The 19,049-nt window shown below is 42.5% G+C and overlaps 1 protein-coding gene across 4 annotated transcripts in view; it reads left to right on the top strand.

Annotated features, from left to right (window-relative positions):
- The first annotated feature begins 901 nt into the window (after positions 1 to 901).
- LOC140740132 (adhesion G protein-coupled receptor E1-like) overlaps positions 902 to 19,049 on the top strand; it is a 75,584-nt gene continuing 57,436 nt past the window's right edge. For 3 of the 4 annotated variants that reach the window (XR_012101802.1, XM_073069066.1, XM_073069065.1), the window contains exons 1-4: positions 902 to 1,356; positions 12,533 to 12,628; positions 14,131 to 14,247; positions 14,920 to 15,057. Coding sequence is in view for 3 of the 4 variants with exons in the window: in XM_073069066.1 (XP_072925167.1) it covers positions 1,317 to 1,356; positions 12,533 to 12,628; positions 14,131 to 14,247; positions 14,920 to 15,057 (391 nt within the window). In the remaining variant the exon portion in view is untranslated. The remainder of the gene's footprint in view (positions 1,357 to 12,532; positions 12,629 to 14,130; positions 14,248 to 14,919; positions 15,058 to 19,049) is intronic. The other variant, XM_073069067.1, reaches the window with a different exon arrangement.

The following is a 19,049-nucleotide window of genomic DNA, read 5'->3' as shown; positions in this document are numbered from 1 at the left end:
TGTCTCTGAGGATCTGTCCTGGACCCAACATACCAATGCAGCTACAAAGAAGGCAGGACAGTGGCTATATTCATTAGGAGTTTGAGGAGATTAGGTCTGTCACTAAAGTCATTTGCAAATTTCTACAGATGTACCATGGAGAGCATTTTAACTGGGTTCGTCATCATCCAGTATGGGGGTGGGGGAGCTATTGCACAGGATCAAAATAAGCATCAGAAAGTTGTAAAATCAGTCAGCTCCAACATGAACAATGGCCTCCGTAGTGTCCATGACATCTTCCAGGAGAGATGCCTCAAAAAGGTGGCATCCATCATAATGACCCGATGCACTATCAATTGCTCCAAAAGACTGGAAGTAGAGTAAATAATGAAAGGCTTTTATTAACAACAAAATGGATCCACGTCCATGCTGTATATCTCTCCTGGACAGTGGGAGGAGCAGTGACACAATCACCTTTATTCAGGGGTTTGTGGGAGGAGCCACAGGAGCAGTCAGCAGAGGGACGTGTCCCGGCATGTCCAGACAGATATGCATGGTTTACCACATGACCCCCAGGTCATGCCTTGTTCTCGTTGCTACCATCAGGAAGGAGGTACAGAAGCCTGCAGGCACACACTCAGCAATTCAGAAATAGCTTCCTCCCCTCTGACATCGCTTTCAGAATGGCCATTGAACCAGGAACATAACCTCACAACTGTTTTTATTTTTATTTTTGCTCTACTTGTTTAATGTAACTATTCAACTTATTTGTTAAGTTCCTCCTTCGTGTTCTGTGTGTTTTGCTCAAGATATCCAGCATTTGCATAAACTCTTGTGTTTACTTGTTCTCACTTGTTCTGTTATTGTAAACCTCCACCCTTGAGTGACAGATACACTCCTGTGGCTGCTAATTAACGAGTCCACCCTGCTCACACTGATCTATTCACTGGGACAGAGAGTGTTGCATCTACCACACTCCCGGCTGTCAGACTGATGACTTGGTGCACTGATCCTGACCAGGTATTTGGACCTCTGCTGAATTGATTGTTGGGCCACAACCCCACAATGCCCAACTTCACACAAGAGATTGTGCAGATGCTGAAAATGCAGTCAAACACACAGAAAATGCAGGAGGAACTCAGCATCTATGGAGGGGAATAGGGAGTTGAAGTTTCATGTTGAGACTTTCATCAGGACTCTTGCCTTTAGACGTTTTCAGGAAGAGAGTTTCATTTCCTTCTCTATTGTGGAGTCAATGTGATGGTGAGATTATACGGAGTATAAAACCCAGAGCTCACAGTGACAGCTGACACTAGAAAGGGCGAGTTGTGCAGCGAATGTGTATTGGCAACATGAGCAGCTGCCTGCCTCTTCTGGGTAAGTGTTCATTCTGGAATTTTTCTCTTTCTGTCCCTGGTCCACTCTTTTCCATGCCCTCTCCACTCCTCTCCCCCTCTCTGCTTCCTCTCCTCCACCTCCCCTTTATTTCCATTTTTCCTAGACTCTCCCTCCCCTCCCTTTTTCTTCCCCTCTCCTCTCCATTAACTTTCCTCCTCATATTCCTGTTGCTTGCCCATTCATTTCAATTTTCAAGACTACAGCAGTACTCACTTTTTTCCAGCAGTTTTGTTGGAAAGATTGGGATTGGGGCAGAGAGAGTGGAGGCCAGTACTCAAAGGGCACGAGGTTCACATTTTACTTATTTATTTATGTATGTATTTATTATTAATTGTTCTGGATTTGCACAGTTTATCATCTTTTGCACATCGGTTGTTTGTCCGTCTTTGTGTGTAGCGTTTCATTGATTCTATTGAGTTTCTTTGTATCTACTGTGAATGCCCACAAGAAAATTAATCTCTGGGTAGCATCGATCTACTTTGATAATAAATTTACTTTGAACTTTGAAGACCAGAGCAAGGTCTCCAGGAAGAGGAGGGTGGTTGAAAACGGGAGACGGGGTCATTGGTGCGGGATGGGGAATTCTCACTACATTCATGTAAAGGTAACTCCTTTCCATGGAGGGTAGTGAGCACCTGGAGTGAGTTGTCAGAGAAAGTGGTCAAGGTGGTCAGAGCTGCAACGTTGAAGAGAGATTTTGATAGATACATGGGGGAGGGTGGAAGGGCTTGGAGGGTTCTGGGCCAGATGCAGACCACTGGAACTAGCAGGGAGGATGCTGTATTCAGCAAGGACCATTTGGACTGAAGGGCATGGTCTCTGCTATAAAAGTAAAGTTTTATAATCTTAAGATTGCTGGGGTCTTGGCAGAGACATTTCTAACCTTTTTAGCTACAGACGAGTTCGCAGAACACTGGAGAATAGCTGGCACTTTGCCTTCTTTTCCGCATTGGTTGTTTGTCAAGTCTCTGTTCGAAGATCAAAGTAAATTGCATTTCCAAGAATGTATATGTCACCAAATACTACCCTGAGATTCATTTACTTGCGGGCATTCACAGTAGGACAAAGAAGTACAATAGAATCAATGAAAAGCGACACACCAAAATTGACAACCAACTGTGAAAATACAAAAATAAATAAATAAATAAACTATTAACAATGAATGCGTCTTTTCACTGATTCTGATGTAGTTGTACTAAAAATGCTTGAAGAATATGAATCTCAAGGTGGTATATGGTGACAGGTATGTACTTTGATACTAAATTTACATTGAACTTTGGTGTTGTTCTGCCATTTCAGAAGGGCAATGAGAGAAATCAGGAAATTCCAGACTGGTGAACCTTATGTAAGTGGTAGTGAAACCACTAGAGAAAATGCTGAGGGACAGAGCAATCCACAACTGGAAAAGCATTGACATTAGGGATAGTCAGCATGGACTTGTGTAGGGAAGTCTTACAGACTTGATTGAGATTTCCAGGAGATCATGACTGTTAAGGGTCAGGCTAGGGATCTTATATACATGGAGTTTAGAAAGGTTTTGACAAGGTCTGTCATGGTCAGCAGATCCAGAAGATTAAAGCACATTGGATCGACGAAGAGCTGATACATAAGAACATCAAAACATAAGAAATAGGAGCAGGAGTCGGCTATCTGGCCTGTTGAGTCTGCTCCACCATTCAATAAGATCATGGCTGATCCGGCCATGGACTCATCTCCACCTACCTGCCTTTTCTCCATCACCCTTACTTCCCCTACTATGCAAAAATCTATCCAAACTTGTGTTAAATATATTTACTGAGGTAGTCTCCACTGCTTCACTGGTCAGAGAATTCCACAGATTCACCACCCTCTGGGAAAAGAAGTTCATCCTCATCTCTGTCCTAAATCTACTCCCCTGAATCTTGAGGTGACGTCCCTCAGTTCTAGACCCATGTGTCAGTAGAAACAACTCTCCTGCCTCTATCTCATCTATCCCTTTCATACTTTTACATGTTTCTATAAGATCTCCTCTCATCCTTCTGAATTGCAGCAAGTACAGTCACGGGCGATTCAATTGGATTCAAAGTTGACTTGTTCATAGGAGACAGAAAGTAGTGGTAGAGGGCTGTTATTCTGACTGGAGGTCTGTGACCAGTGGTGTTCCACAGGGATCAATGCTTGGAGCTCGGTTGTTTGTGATGTATAGAAATGACTTTAATGAAAACATGGACGGGTGCTTTAGTAAGTTCGCAGATCATTCAAAAATATATTGGTGTTATTATGTACAGTATAAAAGATTGCCAAAGGATACAGCACAATATAAATCAAAGTTCAAAGTTCAAATCCAAACTAAATTTATTATCACTGTACATATATGTCACCATAAACAACCCTGTGATTTATGTTCTTTATGTTCTTCTATGAGATCTCCTCTCATTCTTCTGAATTCCAGCGAGTACAGTCCCAGGTGACTCAGTCACTCCTCATAGTCTAAGCCCCTCATCTCTGGATCAATCTGGTGAACCTCTGCACCACCTCCAAAGCCAGTATATCCTTCCTCAAGAAAGGAGACCAGAACTGCATGCAGTACTCCAGGTGCAGCCTCACCAGCACCCTGTATAGTTGCAGCATAATCTCCCTGCTCTTAAATTCAATCCCTCTAGCAATGAAGGCCAATATTCCATTTGTCTTCTTGATAGCCCGCTGCACCTGTAAATTAACCTTTTGTGATTCGTGCACAAGCACTCCCAAGTCCCTCTGCACAGCAGCATGCTGCAATATTTCACCATTTAATTGATAATCTGCTCTTTCTTTTTCCCTTCCAAAGTAGATGATCTCTCTTTTACTAACATTGTACTCCATCTGCCAGACCCTTGCCCACTCACTTAATTGAATTGAAATGACTTTATTTCTCACATCCTTCACATACATGAGGAGTAAAAATCCTACCATTACATCTCCATCTAACTGAGCAATGTCTAAATAGCTAAATAACTTATCTATATTTCTCTGCAGACTCTCTGGAACTTCTGCACTATTTGATTTCCCACTCAATTTAGTATCATCAGCAAACTTAGATACACTGCACTTGGTCCCCTCTTCCAGATTGTTAATGTATATCGTGAACAGTTGCAGGCCCAGCACCGACCCTGTGGCACACCTGCGCATTAGTTCAGTTTAATTACTAGTTTAATTAATTCAGCAGAATACCGAGGGGCCTGTTCTGTGGCAGCGTTCAGAAGTAAGTCCTGGGCCAATTGAATGAGTCCAGAGTCCAGTAAAGATATTCTTTTCCCACCCCGTTGAGCATCTTCTCCTGGTTGAAGAGGGAGAGGAAATCAGTGGACCAACCCTCTAAGGATGTTGGACCAGATCTCAGACAAAATGGACGTCACCCTAAAAAGACCAGCCATGAATTCACAGTATTGTTGAGGGTGAATCACATGGGCCAGCACATGGCCCAGTGGGTGAATGATCTCTGAGCAAAGATGCTGCCATTGGTGCTGAGGGAGGAGACTAGACTCGAGCTTCTGAGGAAGTGTGAGTCACCGGACCCAGGTTCAGTATTGACCTCAGGTACTGTCTGTGGACTTCACAATGTTCTTCCTGGAAATGTTCCTCTGGGTACTCCAGTTGCCTCTGACATCCCAAGGATATTTGGGGTTAATTCTCACTAGAAACCACCTCTTAGTGTAGGTAAAGAGCAAGGTAACCAAAGGGGAGTTGATGGGCATCTGAGGGAGAATGTTGCCAGGAAACAGGGAAATAAGAAGGGAAACAGGACGGATGGGATTGCTCTGCTGGAGCTGGTGTGGGGTGATGGGCTGAATGGTTTTGGGTGCCACACAAGTCAGTGACATGGCAATGACCACCCAGTGTCATGAGAGGGGCATCCACCCAGTCACCTGGTTTTCCCAAGTGCTTGCTTCCAGAATCGTTGAGGATCTCCAAAGTCATCACGGCCTGGAGACTGATCTTATTGAGAGCTGGTGGAGGACAATGGTCGGTTCCACCAATGTTAGAGAGTATCTGAGCCAATGTTTGGAAGGTCGTCCCACAAACTGTGGGTGCATCCTGACTGGATTGAATAGGTGAGAACATTTCTGTTAAAGGTACAGGCCTAGTCTCCTATTCCCTCTGGATCCTTGACTGGGTACAGGGCAGGAAAATGGTCAGAGATGGAGGACCAGCTATAATTATCATACTGACCGCACAGGCTTGAAGGGTTGAATGGTCTAATCTTATCTTCTATGCTTCTATGTGGAGGAGGGGCTGTCATCGAGTATATCTTCATGATCTGGTGATGAAGCCTCCACCATTTCCCCACCAGTTAGAAGCACGAGTCTCAGTTCAAATTATCTGGGACCTTGCATATGAGTCTCAGTACATTATGAGCTGCAGGTCTGTCAGTGGACTCTTCAAACCTCAGTACTTTTGTCCCGGCACAGGCTCACTCACAGCTTGAGTCCGAGTCTCAATCTGCGCCCCTCTCCAGGAATTCCACGCCAGACCTCAGCCTCTCGTCTGCCCCCTCACATCTGTGTGATTAGATGTGGTAGAGATAACTTTACTCTGAATGTAGCTCATGTTGTCTCTACCCACGATATATTTATGGGACAATGTGAAGGGAGCTTCATTCTGTGTTTACCCCATGATGTCCCTGCCTCAGATGTGCTTGTGGTACATTGCAGAGGGAGATTTACCATTTATTTAACCCATGATATCCCTGCTCAGGATATGTGTTACTCTGTATTTAACCCACATAGTCACTGCTCTGGAAGTATTCGATGGGATAGTGTTGAGCAGCGGTTCCTAACCCTTTTTTATGTCGTGGAGCCTGACCTTTTACCGAGGGATCCATGAACCCCAGGTTGTGAACTCCTGGTACAGAGAGATATTTAAATTGTACTTAACCCTCTCCTGCCCTGTCTCTCTACATTTGCTTTGTGACACTGAGTGGATGAGCAAATCCCCGCCCTCAATTAGTTGGAGTTTCTGAGCAAATCCATTTGATCCTAGATCTGAGTAAACGTCAGGAATGAGTATTATTCCAACTCTAACAATTGCTGGGTGAGTGGAATGTGCTGCCAGTCTGGTGGTTCAAAGTTCAAAGTACATTTCTTATCAAAGTGTGTAGACATTATAGAACCTTGAGATTTATCTCCCAACAGGCAGCCACGAAACAAAGAAACCCAAGAACAAAAACACAAAATGCTGGCAGAACTCAGCAGGCCAGACAGCATCTATGGGAGGAGGTAGTGATGACTTTTCAGGCCGAAACCCTTCATCAAACCCAAGAACAAACTACATATATATATAAATAAATAAAAAGATGACAGTCTAATACTCAATGTGCAGAGAATAAAAACCACGTCATGCTCATTAAAAAATAAAACAATAAAATAACCCATAAAGAGAAGACAATGTGCAATGAAAAACAAACACCATACAGACAGTGACCACAAACAAATAGCGTTTCCGAACTGAAAGAGAGTCCCAGAGTCCAGCGCAGAGCTGAGTAAACGCTGTAGAGCAGTGATCAGAACCGGCTCATACCTGGCTTCAGGCCTGAGCTTTTCAATCTGTCCCGGTGCTGAAGTCTCTCTCCGAACCACAAGTTCTGCCATACGGATACACCGACTTTGCCGTCTTGATTCAGCCTGTAAATCTGCATCCGCACGTCGTGTTCAATGGTGTTGATCTGCTCTGGTGCCTGAACCCCGTGGCTTCAATTCAGCCTATCCCGACCTTTCACACTCTTCCACTCTCTTGTTGACGGGTCTGCCACCTCGCCTCTCCTCGGTTCTGCCACATCGGGTTGCCTCCAATTCCAAAGGGAAGTTATAGACAATTACTAGAGATGATTATTTTCCAGAATAAGTGTGGTTAACAATATTTAGTTGCTATCCTTGTTTCGTCACTATGGTTCGCCAGTGCCATCTCAAACTGGAAGATACACTAACAGACACTCAGATACACATGGATGAAAGAAAAGTGGATGGTTATGTGGAAGGGAGGAGTTAGATAGTTCTTAGAATAAGTTAAAATGTCAGCACAACATCTTGGGCCGAAGGGCCTATACTGTGCTATACAGTTCTTTATCAATGTCTAGCAATTCCTCGGTTGAGTTATCTTATCATAAAAAGATTTTAATCTGTAAGGAGGGACTCAGAAACTCAAAGAGCATCTTTGGAGGAAAGTAAACAGTTAATGTTTCAAGCCAAGACTCTCCATCAGGACTGCCTTGGCCCAAAATGTTGAGTGTTTACTTCCTTCCATAGATGCTGCCTGACTTGCTGAGGACATCCAGCATCTTGTGTGTGTTGCTCAATATTTCCAGCATCTCTTTTGTTTAATCTTGAAAGAGTTAAGCCAAGAATATAAGAATTAGTGTCTGCAGTTTTCCTGATGATGAGTTTGTTTCCTCCAGCATCCCAAAATCGTGCAGGTTGGAGGTTGATTGGCCGTTGTAATTGGCCCTGACTGTAGGTGTGTGGTAGGACAGAGTATGGGTGATTGGGCAATAGTTGGGATTGCTCTGCGAGCCAGCTGAGATTCCTTCAACCCTGTGCAAAAATAAGAGCTTTAAAGCTGCTGAATCTAGATATCTTACCCACCCTTGTGAAACTGCCGCTATGTCAGTAAACATTATTCATCGGCACACAGATAACAAACCACTTCTTCAAGTGAGGTTACTTGTAAAGGGGAACTATGTATTTTTAAACTGAATATTCTGTAAATATCTTATTTCATATTTTGAATACAAGCATGCAAGCAAATTGTGTCCATGTACCCTCACTGATCTCCACCTCTTGTTAGACATTGGAGCATGAGCAAGTATGAAGCAGACAACGTGGCCTTGGAATTACTTTGTGGGATATTGGGACTGATGGGATTCCTCCACAGTACTTGCGAGCACATCAGAAAGAAACTGGTGTACAGCTTTACTAAAATTACTAGCAAATCAGTTTACATTTACGTTTCATATTGATCAATGCTTTACCACCTCACTGCCTGTAATTCACCACCAACTACTCCAGCAGGAAGGAGAGAGCAGGCATTGCCACGGGAATGGCTTCCATGGGAACCACAATTTGGCGCTGCAGGGAGTAAATTGGGTTCCGATGGAATTTGGAAGCAAAATCTGGGATTTCTTTTCACTTGGAGAGTCATGGGCAAAGGGACTTAGTTACAAGAGATCCTGTCTAACAATCCCAAGCAAATTCAGAACCTGTATTCCACCGCCATCAAAGCTGGTTCCAACAACCCTGGATACCTTCAAACCGCTAATTGCACAACCTCTCCTTCCGACTCCAGCCCGGACCTTAACCGACAGCACATCCAGGCTGAGACTTTACATGCTGTCGCTAGAAACCCATTCTCTCGTCTCCCCCCTCCCTACCAACCACCACCACTCTCCAGCCCCGTGTCTCCTGGGTCCACGCGCCTCTGACTTCTTCCCTCTCCCGTCAGAATGCCTACTTTCTCCTTACTGCTACAGACATTTAGTGGTGTCTTACAGGCAATGAGTTGGAACGGTGAGGTGATAACTGAACACCCCAACTCTCCTCCCTCCTCAGATACTACCAAACTTTTTCCCTCTCTGATCCCAGTTCTCATCCGTACTGGGTCTTCTCAATTCTTTCTGACCTTCCCCTCTCTGAGGTGGAATGCCCTGCCCTCAGTAAGAGCCTCACCTTTGCCCCCATGCACCCGCCATTCCCGCAATGATGCCGAGCTCTTCTTCCATTGCTTCCATCTCTGTCCCTACTTCCTTGGCAAGTTGGACCCAAAAATGCCATCCTTTTCATCGGCTATGTGGAACAGTCCATGTCCCAAGCCTACGCCAGCATCAATCTCCAAATTCATCCTACACTACATTGATGACTGCATTGGTGCTGCACCCTGCATCCACTCTCAGGATGAGGCTTTTCATTCCAGAACAACTGAGATGTCCTCCTTCTTCAGAGAAAGGGACTTCCCTTCCTTCATCATTTACGCTGCCCACACCTTCATCTCTTCCATTTTGCACATATCTACCCTCACCCCATCCTCCTTCCACTACACCAGGGTCAGGGTTCCTCTTGTCCTCACCTACCACCCCACTAGCCTCCACTTCCAGCAGATAATTCTCCATAACTTCTGCCATCCCCAATGGGATCACACTGTCAAGCACATCTTTCCCTCCCACCTCTCCCCCAGTTTCTTCTTTCCACAGGGATTACTTCCTTCTTGACTTCCTTGTTCACTCATCCCCCTCCAATGATCTCCCTCCTGGTACTTATCCTTATAAGTAGAACTAGTGTCACACCTTTCCCTACACCTCCTCCCTCACTATTATTCAGAGCCGCAAACAGTCTTTCCAGGTGAGGTGATACTTCTCCTGAGAGTCTGCTGGGGTCATGTACAGTATCCGGTGCTCCCGGTGTAGCCTACTGTATATTGGTAAGACCTGACGTAGACCAGGAGAATGCTTCACCAAACACCTTTGATCCACTTGCCACAAAAAGGGATCTCCCGGTGGCCACCCAATTCAATTCTGGATCGCATTCCTATTCCCATTCTGACATGTCAGTCCGTGGTCTCCTCTACTGCTAAGATGAGGCCACATTCAGGTTGGAAGAACAACATCTTATATTCCATCGGGGTAGCCTCCAACCTGATGGTGTGAACATCAACTTTTCGAACATCCAGTAATTGCACCCCCCCTTCCTTTACCATTCCCTATTCCCCATTCCCTATTTCCCTCTCTCCCCTTATCTCCTTACCTGCCCATCACCTCCCTCTGGTGTTCCTCCCCCTTCTTTTTCTTCCATGGTCTTCTGTCCTCTCCTATTAAATTCCCCCTTCTGCAGTTCTTTATCTCCTTCACCAATTAACTTCTCATCTCTTTATTTCACCTCCTCCCCTTCTCATGGTTTCATCTATCACCAGCCACCTTGCACTTCTTTCTCTCCTTCCCCCACCTTCTCCCTTTCCATTCTAATTCTGTTGAAGAGACTTGGCTCAAAACATTGACTGTACTCTTTTCCAGAGATGCTGCCTGGCCTGCTGAGTTCCTACAGCATTTTGTGTGTGTTGCTTGGATTTCCAGCAGCTGCAGATTTTCTCGTGTTTTAATTACAAGGGAAATGATTGACCCTTGTCTTGCAACTCTAACCCCTTGTCCGTTTCTGTCCCGGGGAGAAGAATTCCAAATCTTTCTTTCCAAATTCCAGGGTAACCTAATTTACCCTCAGTCGTAGCATGTTGTGATGCACAAAAATGTCTTCCCCAAGGACAGTGAACCTCAGGAGCTCAGAATTCACCAAGAATGGTGAAGGCTGGATCATCAGGAATATTTAAGGTGCAAGTAGATAAATATTTGCAAAATCAAGGCATTGAGTCCTTGGGAAATTGGGACAGAAGAATCAGAACCAGATTCATTATAACTGCCTTATATGACATGAAATTTGTTCTTTATGTGAGTAGTACTGAGCAGACATAAAATTACTATAAATTATAAAATAAATGCATGGTACAAAAAGAGGAACTAGTGAGGTAGTGTTCATGGGTTCTTGGACCATTCAGAAATCAGAAAATAGTGGAGAAGAAGCTGTTCCTAAATTGTTGAGTGTGCATCTTCACTTTTTCCCTAATGGTAGTACTGAGAAAGGGGTAGGTCCCAAAAGATGAATGCTGCCTTCTGAGGCATTGTCTTTTGTAGATGTCCTCGATGATGGAAGGGTGGTGCTTGTGATGGAACCGGCTGAGTCTGCAGCCTTCTGCTGACTCTTTTGATTCTGTATGTTGGAGCCTCCACACCGGGTGGTGATGCAACCAGTTGGACTACTCTCCTCCATAGAAATTTGCAAGTCTTTGTTGACATAACAAATGTCCTCAAACTCCTATCAAAGTATAACGACTGATGTCCCTTCTTCATGACTGCATCAATGTATTGGGCCCAAGATATGTTGTATTGATGTTGATGCCATGGAATTTGCTGGCAAGTCCAATGGTGTAACAATCCAATCGTTGGGGGTCATCTTTTGGAGGGATGTGATGGAAAATAATTAGTTCCTTTGTTGACGGTGGAGAGAAAATTACACTTAAACTAGAAATCTTAAGCTCAAAGTAAGTTTATTATCAAAGTTAGTATATGTCACCATATACTACCTTGGAATTAATTATCTTGCAGGCATTTACTAGAACATAAATAAATACAATAGAATTTATGAAACACTATAAATAAAGAATGACAAACAACCAATCTGCAAAACAGTTCAAACCATGCAAATAATAAAAAAATTAAATATATAATACAGAGAACATGAGATGTAGAGTTCCTGAAAGTGAGTCAATAGGTTGTGGAATCAGTTCATCATTGAGGAGAGTGAAGTTATCCCTGGTAGTTTAGGAGCCTGATTGTTGCTGGGTAATAACTGTTCTTGAACCTGGTGTTGTGGGATCTAATGTTCCTGTATCTCACCATCCAGGACTTCCCCTCTTCTCAATAGTCCCATCAACAAAGCAGTACAGAGCCTGAAGACCCACACTCAATGTTTTCCAAACAGCTGCCATCAGTCCTGTCATCAGATTTCTGAAATGTCCATGAACTCACGAATACTATCTCATGACACTTTGTTAATTAGTTAATATTTATCACTTCAAAGTTCAAAGTAAATTTATTATCATAGTATATGTAAGTTACCATGTACTATCCTGAGATTTATTTTATGAAAACATTTACAAGAAAATAAAGAAATACAGAAAAATGTACATAAAACTCTACATAAACAAAGACTAACAAACAGCCAAAATGCAAATGAAGGCAAACTTGGTTCTCACACCACCAGGTTCAGGAAGTTATTACCTTATAACCATCATCCTCTCGACCCAGTGTAGATAACTTCAACAGGTGATGTGGAGTCATGTGAGCTTTGGACACCAGTGTCAGAAGTCAATACCAGTGGCTGGATTTTGGTCACTGAGAACAAAGCACTGACACTCCTGTGTTCAACGCCATCAATCCAAAGACTGGTTTTACCCATCTCAGGAGGTGGGGCTATTAATTCTCTCTCCCTCTCACGGTTGTCATCAGCCTTGGCTATGTTCAGTATTGGGGTGTTGTTTTCCAGGTGAGAAGGAGTAAAAATGACGAAACAAAAGTCTAACTGCTTCATTTTCTTTCTTCTAGTTATCTTGTGTTCTGGTATCTTCCGAGACATTCTGTCCCAAAATCACCAGTGTCAACCAGGTCATCGATTTGATCCATCACTAAAAAAATGTTTCGGTGAGTTTTAAATTCCCTCAGGTGACTGAGTTTGTTTGAAGTTTAAGTTGATGATACAGTCCAATTAATGGTGTCAATGAACGTACACTCAGTGCCCACTTTATTAGGTACACATGTACACCTGCTCATTGATGCAAATATCCAATTGACCAATCATATGGCAGCGACTCAATGCACAAAAGCATGCAGACATGGTCAAGGGGTTCAATTGTTGTTCAGACCAAATGTCAGGATGGGGTAGAAATGTGATGTAAGTGACTTTGGCTGTGGAATGATTGTTGGTGCCAGACGGGGTGGTTTGAGTATCTCAGAAACTGCTGATCTCCTGGGATTTTCACACACAAGACTCTAGAGCATCCAGTGAATGGCAGTTCTGTGAGCGAAAACACCTTGTAATGAGAAAGTGTTATGTTTTGTAACTCCGAAACATAAAACTAATTAAAAGCAACAATACGAAGCCAGAACCAGGGATAGCTCATGTACGTTTAGTTTTATTTAAATGATCCAGAACACTTAATCAATGAATATATTTACAATATTACTCAAATATTTTTGAGACATTAAATACATAACAGAAAGGCCAGAGAAGAATGGCCAAACTGGTTCAAACTGACAGGAAGGTGACAGTGATTGAAATAACGATGTGTTACATCAATGGTGTGCAGAAGGACATCTCTGAATGCACAATATATTGAACCTTTAAATGGATGACCTACAGCAGCAGAAGACCTCAATGAGTACCACTCCAGTAAATACAGAAATTCCAGTATGGATGATTGTGGTCTAACCAGAGTTTTATAGACCTGCAGCATTTCCTCATATCTCTTGAACACAAATTCTCAACTAATGGAGGCCAACACGCCATATACCTTTTTAACCAGTTGATTTAACGTGATGGTAGTGCTACCAATATTCAGGGAGTGTCTTTGGTGTGAAGATGGGATTGACATGTATGTGGCAAGCACATTGGTGGGTCTGGACTTGACACATGGAGCAGTGAGGACAGTGGGTGGACTTCGATGAAGGGTATGTGTGAACCAAATGGTTTTGAAGACAATCTGGCACTTTTTTTTAAAGTGCATCACTACAAAAGTCAACTTTAATGTTATTTATTTATTTAGAGATGTAGAGTGGAACAGGCCCTTCTGGTCCAATGAGCCACACTGCAGCAACCCACCTATTTAACCCTAGCCTGATCACAGGACATTTTACAATAACCAATTAGCCTACCAACCAGTACGACTTTGGACACTGGGAGGAAACCACAACACTTGGAGGAAATCCACACACTCCTGGGGAGAATGTACAAGCTCCTCCCAGACAGTGTCGGAATTGATCTCTGAACTTCGGAATGCACTGAGCTGAAATTGCGTTGTGCTAACCGCTCACTACCGTGGCGCCCCGATGTGTTACTTTCTAAATTCCACCAACTACAGATAGAATCCACTTGTAATGGAGAGCAAAATGTTTACGATTGTAAAGAATTTTCCCTCTTTACACAGATATCGATGAATGTGAAATGATTTCATGTGGACCTCGCAAAAAGTGTTGGAACACAGCTGGTTCTTACAAGTGTCAGTGCAAGGATGGGTACAAGACAATCAATCAGGACTGTGAAGGTGAGGACTTTAAATAACTATGAATTCAAGAATAAAATTCAAGATCTGAATTATTAGTTGTGAATGTGTTAGAGACTGTGAATTAAACAAAATTGTGAGGGGTATACTATAGTCAGAGTAAATGCAAACAAGCTTCTTCCACTGAGGATGGGAGGGACTACAAATAAAGGAACATGAGGGGAACTTCTTCATTCAGAGGGTTGTGAGAGAGTGGAACGAGCTGTCAGTATAAGGTGTGCATGCGAACCTCATTTCAACATTTAAGAGAAGTTTGGATAGGTACGTGGATAGTAGGGGTACAGAGGGTTATGGGGCTGGTGCAGGTCGATGGCAGTAGGCTGTTTAAATGGATCAGCATTGACTAGATGGGCTGATGGGCCTCCTTCTGTGCTGTACTTTTCTATGACTCTACAGTCGAGAGGCAGTTAGTGCGACGCTATTGCGGTTCGGGGTGTCAGAGTTTGGAGTTCAATTCCGGTGCCATCTGTAAGGACTTTGTACAGAAGTCAGGGCAGGGTAGTGGAGATGAAATTTAACTCTGATAAGCGTGAGGGTGGAGATCTCAAACATTGGTTATATACCGTGTATGGTAGAACACTAGGGAATATTAAAGAACGAAGGGACCCTAATGTATAGTCGAAAGATCCCTGAAGTGTTTCTCTGTCTCCACAGATATCGATGAATGTAATTCCTCTCCATGTGCCCAGGAAGCAACTTGTCAGAACACAGATGGTTCATTCCAGTGCATCTGCAGCACCGGTTTTCAGTCGTCTGAGAAGGCTGGCTCCAATAAAAGGAGGAGCTGTGAAGGTAATGACCATAAATAACCATGACATAGAATAAAGATCAAATTGCCATTCTCCAGGGTGGCCAAGGTCAAAGTCAGAGTTCAGTTTATTGTAATATGAACAAATAGATTTATGCACTATTGCAATGTAAAACTCTCCAGATGGGCCAAATGACCTAATTCTGCTCCTATGTCTTTTGACCTTACAGTCTTACCGCAGCACCATCACAGGCACATAGCATCATAAAAGCATCATTCACCAGAAAAACATACATTAAATACAGTGGATTCTGATTAATTAGGCCATCAGTTAATTGGGGCAGCCGCTTATTTGGGAGAACTCTGAAAAAATGAAAACTAATTGCAAACATTGCCAAAATTCTCTTCGGTTACATTGACACCATGCCGCTTAATTGGGGCAGAAGATGATTGCCGAACAATTTCTAACTAGTGTCAATCACGCATACGTGTGTGCATATTAGATGTTATACTCTGCTGAGAGCAGAGTTTTTAAATACAATGGATTCTTGATAATTGGGACGCATCAGGACCAGTACATTTTGGCCTAATCAGTGGTTGTCCCAATTAGCCAAAGTTTCATGGAAACTTATAACTTATTAAGAAGTCAAACTATCATTTAACTGAGTAACAAGTTACGTATTTAAATGAAATACAGACAATTTAGTACACTGCCAGTACTACTAGAGTACTATAAAACAGTGTATTAATTCTTAATAGTTATCAACAGAGGGATTAATCTGCTGTGTAGTTTTGATTGGTTGTAAATGAACAAAATCAGCTCAGACAGATAGTGCAGATAATGGACTGCCATTAATTATTACTTTGGACAATTGCATCCTCCAGTTCTTCATTTTCATTGATAACATTCAAGATGATTGTCAATACCTTTGTAATTCCTAACTTGTGGAAGTAGTGAAATAGCTTCAATTTCGCTCGTGGCCATTTCTGGTATCTTCAAGCCTGAACGGTTGAAACTCTGGTGAGCAAAACAGTCACGAATTTTCTTGCTGCTAATTTCTTGCCAGCTTTCAATGACAAAAGTCACTGCTTTTTGAACACAAACACATGTAACTGATGCTATTTAAAGGCTGATTGCTCTGAGCATAGATAAGTGTCTAATGACCATGCAACTGCATGTGCCTCAAACTAGTTAGAAACTGTTTGGAAAGGCTCCTGCACCAATTAAGTGACAGAGTTGTCCCAAATAAATGAAGGGAAATGAGGCTATTTTCTCAACTTAGTTTTTGTTCTTTAAGAGTTGTCCCAAAAAATGGCTCCCCTAATTAACCGGTTTCTGCTGTAGCATCAGTTGTGTGTGTTTGTGTTCAAAAAACAGTGATTTTTTGTCACTGATAGTTGGCAAGAAATATATGGTAAGTCAAAGAGATTTGCGGTGTTGGAGAATAATCTCGTGGCTGCTGCTTTGAGAGGAAATATTAAAGACGGGGTAAGGTAAACAAAATAGTGGGGGCTCTGATTATTAATGCTGAATAAAAGAGAGGACTAAAATATAAAAACGAGAATGTAATGCTGAGGCTTGATAAGGCATTGATCAGAACGTACTTGGGCCCCTTATCTAAGAAAAGATGTTCTGGCAATGGAGGGGGTCCAGAGAACGTTCACGGGAATGATCCTAGGAATGACACGATTAACGTATGAGGAGTGTTTGATGGTTCTAGGCCTGTAGTCGCTTGAAATTTTTTAGCAGAGGGTGGTGAACCTGTGGAATTTATTGCCTCGGGATATGGGTCCAACAGAACCAGAAATCAGAATCAGGTTTATTATCACTGACATATGTTGTGAAATTTGTTGCTTTGCTGAAGCAGTACAGTGCAATATATGAAATGTACTATAAATTAGTCAGAAATATATATTCAAAAATTAACTAAGTAGTAAATAAAGAGAGCAAAAATAGAGGTAATATTCATGGATTCATTGTCTGTTCTGAAAACCGATGGTGGAGGAGAAGATATTCCTAAAAAGTTGAGTATTTGTCTTCGGGATTTTGTACCTCCTCCATGATTGGCAGTAAGGAAAAGAGGGCATGTCCTGGGTGGCGGGGTTCTTTAATGATGGATGCCACCTTTTTAATGCATCATGTAGTCAAGATGTCCTAAATGGTGGTGAGGCTAACACCCACAGGAACTGGCTGAGGTTACAACCCTCAGCATGTTTTTCTTTTGCTGTGCAGTGGCTCCTCCATTCTTGATGGTGATGCATTTAGTCAGAATGCTCTCCGTTGTACATCTGTAGCAATTTGTTAGCTCCGTCCACCTATATTGACCGGGCAGATCCTTTGAAAAGAGGAAACCACTATCAACACAACCTTTAGGACCACATCCAAGCTGGCTGACAGTTTTAACTACCATGGTCATTTCTGCTTAAGTCAAGAATCCTAAATTCCCACATCGATCAACATCATAATCAAAGTCAAAGTAAATTTATTATCAAAGTACATATATATCAGCATATACCCACACTGAGATTCATTTACTTTCAGAAATTATTGTCTTTGGTTCAAGAGCCTAATACGGTAGTTTTTCTTCTTCTTAAGCCCTTAGATCCAAGTCTTTGTGTATATTTAAAGTGGAGTTTGAGAGGTTCTTAATTAGTAAGGGTGCCAATGGTTACAGGTAGAAGGCGTGAGAATGGGGTTGAGAGGGATAATAAATCAGCTATAATGGAATGGCAGAGTAGACTCTGTGGGCTAAATGACCTAATTCTGCTCCTATATTTCATGGTCTTATGGTCTTAAATATTGCAAATGGTGAAATTTGATCTACAAATGGAGAGTGGAGAAGCTCAGAAGATCAGGCAGTAGCTGTGAGAGAGAAACTGGTTCAAAGAGCTGGAAAAAATGAGAAAGAGGGGTCACTGATATGGTGCAGACCAGATTTGTGAAGAGTACACAATGCATCCAGTTAATAGATGAATGAGCATGGTTAGAAAGAAATAGAAATAAAAATGTAGGGTACAATGTAGAGAATGCTGGAAATCTGAAACAAGGAGTGATGCTGGAAGCACCCAGTGTTATGATTCTCACCCACAGATGCTGCCTGACCAGCTGAGTATTTCCAGTGCATATACAGGCAGGGACGAGGCAATGAAATAAGACTCGAATGTGACCAAACCTGGTCTTGGCGCAGTCACGTTAAAGATCAATGGAGCAATGAGAGTCGTTCTTCCCTTTCCCACTCCAACCCTATGAAAAGCAGTGGCAGCAGAGAAAGTGGGGCCACTGCAGACCTTCCACATTGGTATTGACAGCCCCATGGGATGGAGAACAGGGTACCAAACATCTCAGTTTCCAGCAGACAACTCAACATTTAGTTCCTTGAGTCAATTCCTAAACTCCATTTCATAAAACATTGACAATCTTCCACAGATGTTTAGTGGTGGGTATATGAACTTGAGTCAATTTCATCTATTACCGAACTCCATTTCATAGAACTGTTGACAAACATCTACAGATGTGTAGTGGAGAGTAGATTTACTTGCTATATCACAGCCTGGTATGGACACACCAACCCCCTTGAACAGAAAATCTTACAAAAAATAGTGGATACAAACCAGGCTATAATGGGAAAAGCAGCATACATTATCAGTGATCACCACCAACCAGGACATGCTCTCTTCTCGCTGCTGCCATCAGTAAAAAGGTGTAAGAGCCTCTGGACTCACACCACTAGGTTCAGGAACTGTTACTACCGCTAAACCATCTGACTCTTGAACCAAAGGAAATAACTTCACGAAACTTCACTTGCATCATCGACATGTTCCCAGAACCAGTTTCAAAGACTCCTCATTTCATGTTGTCGATATTTATTGCTTATTTATTATTATTATCATTATTATTATTATTTCTGTTTCTATTAGCAGAGTTTGTTGTCTTCTGCACTCTGGGTGATCGCTCTAGTTCGGTATCTTTCATTGAGTCTGTTATGGTTATTATTCGATAAACTTATTGATTATGTCCACAAGAAAACGAATCTCA

The sequence above is a fragment of the Hemitrygon akajei genome, chromosome 16 (assembly GCF_048418815.1).
Source record: "Hemitrygon akajei chromosome 16, sHemAka1.3, whole genome shotgun sequence".
Lineage (NCBI taxonomy): Eukaryota > Metazoa > Chordata > Chondrichthyes > Myliobatiformes > Dasyatidae > Hemitrygon > Hemitrygon akajei.
The sequence above is the reverse complement of the archived record's forward strand: the minus strand, read 5'-3'. Positions and strand labels throughout refer to the sequence as shown.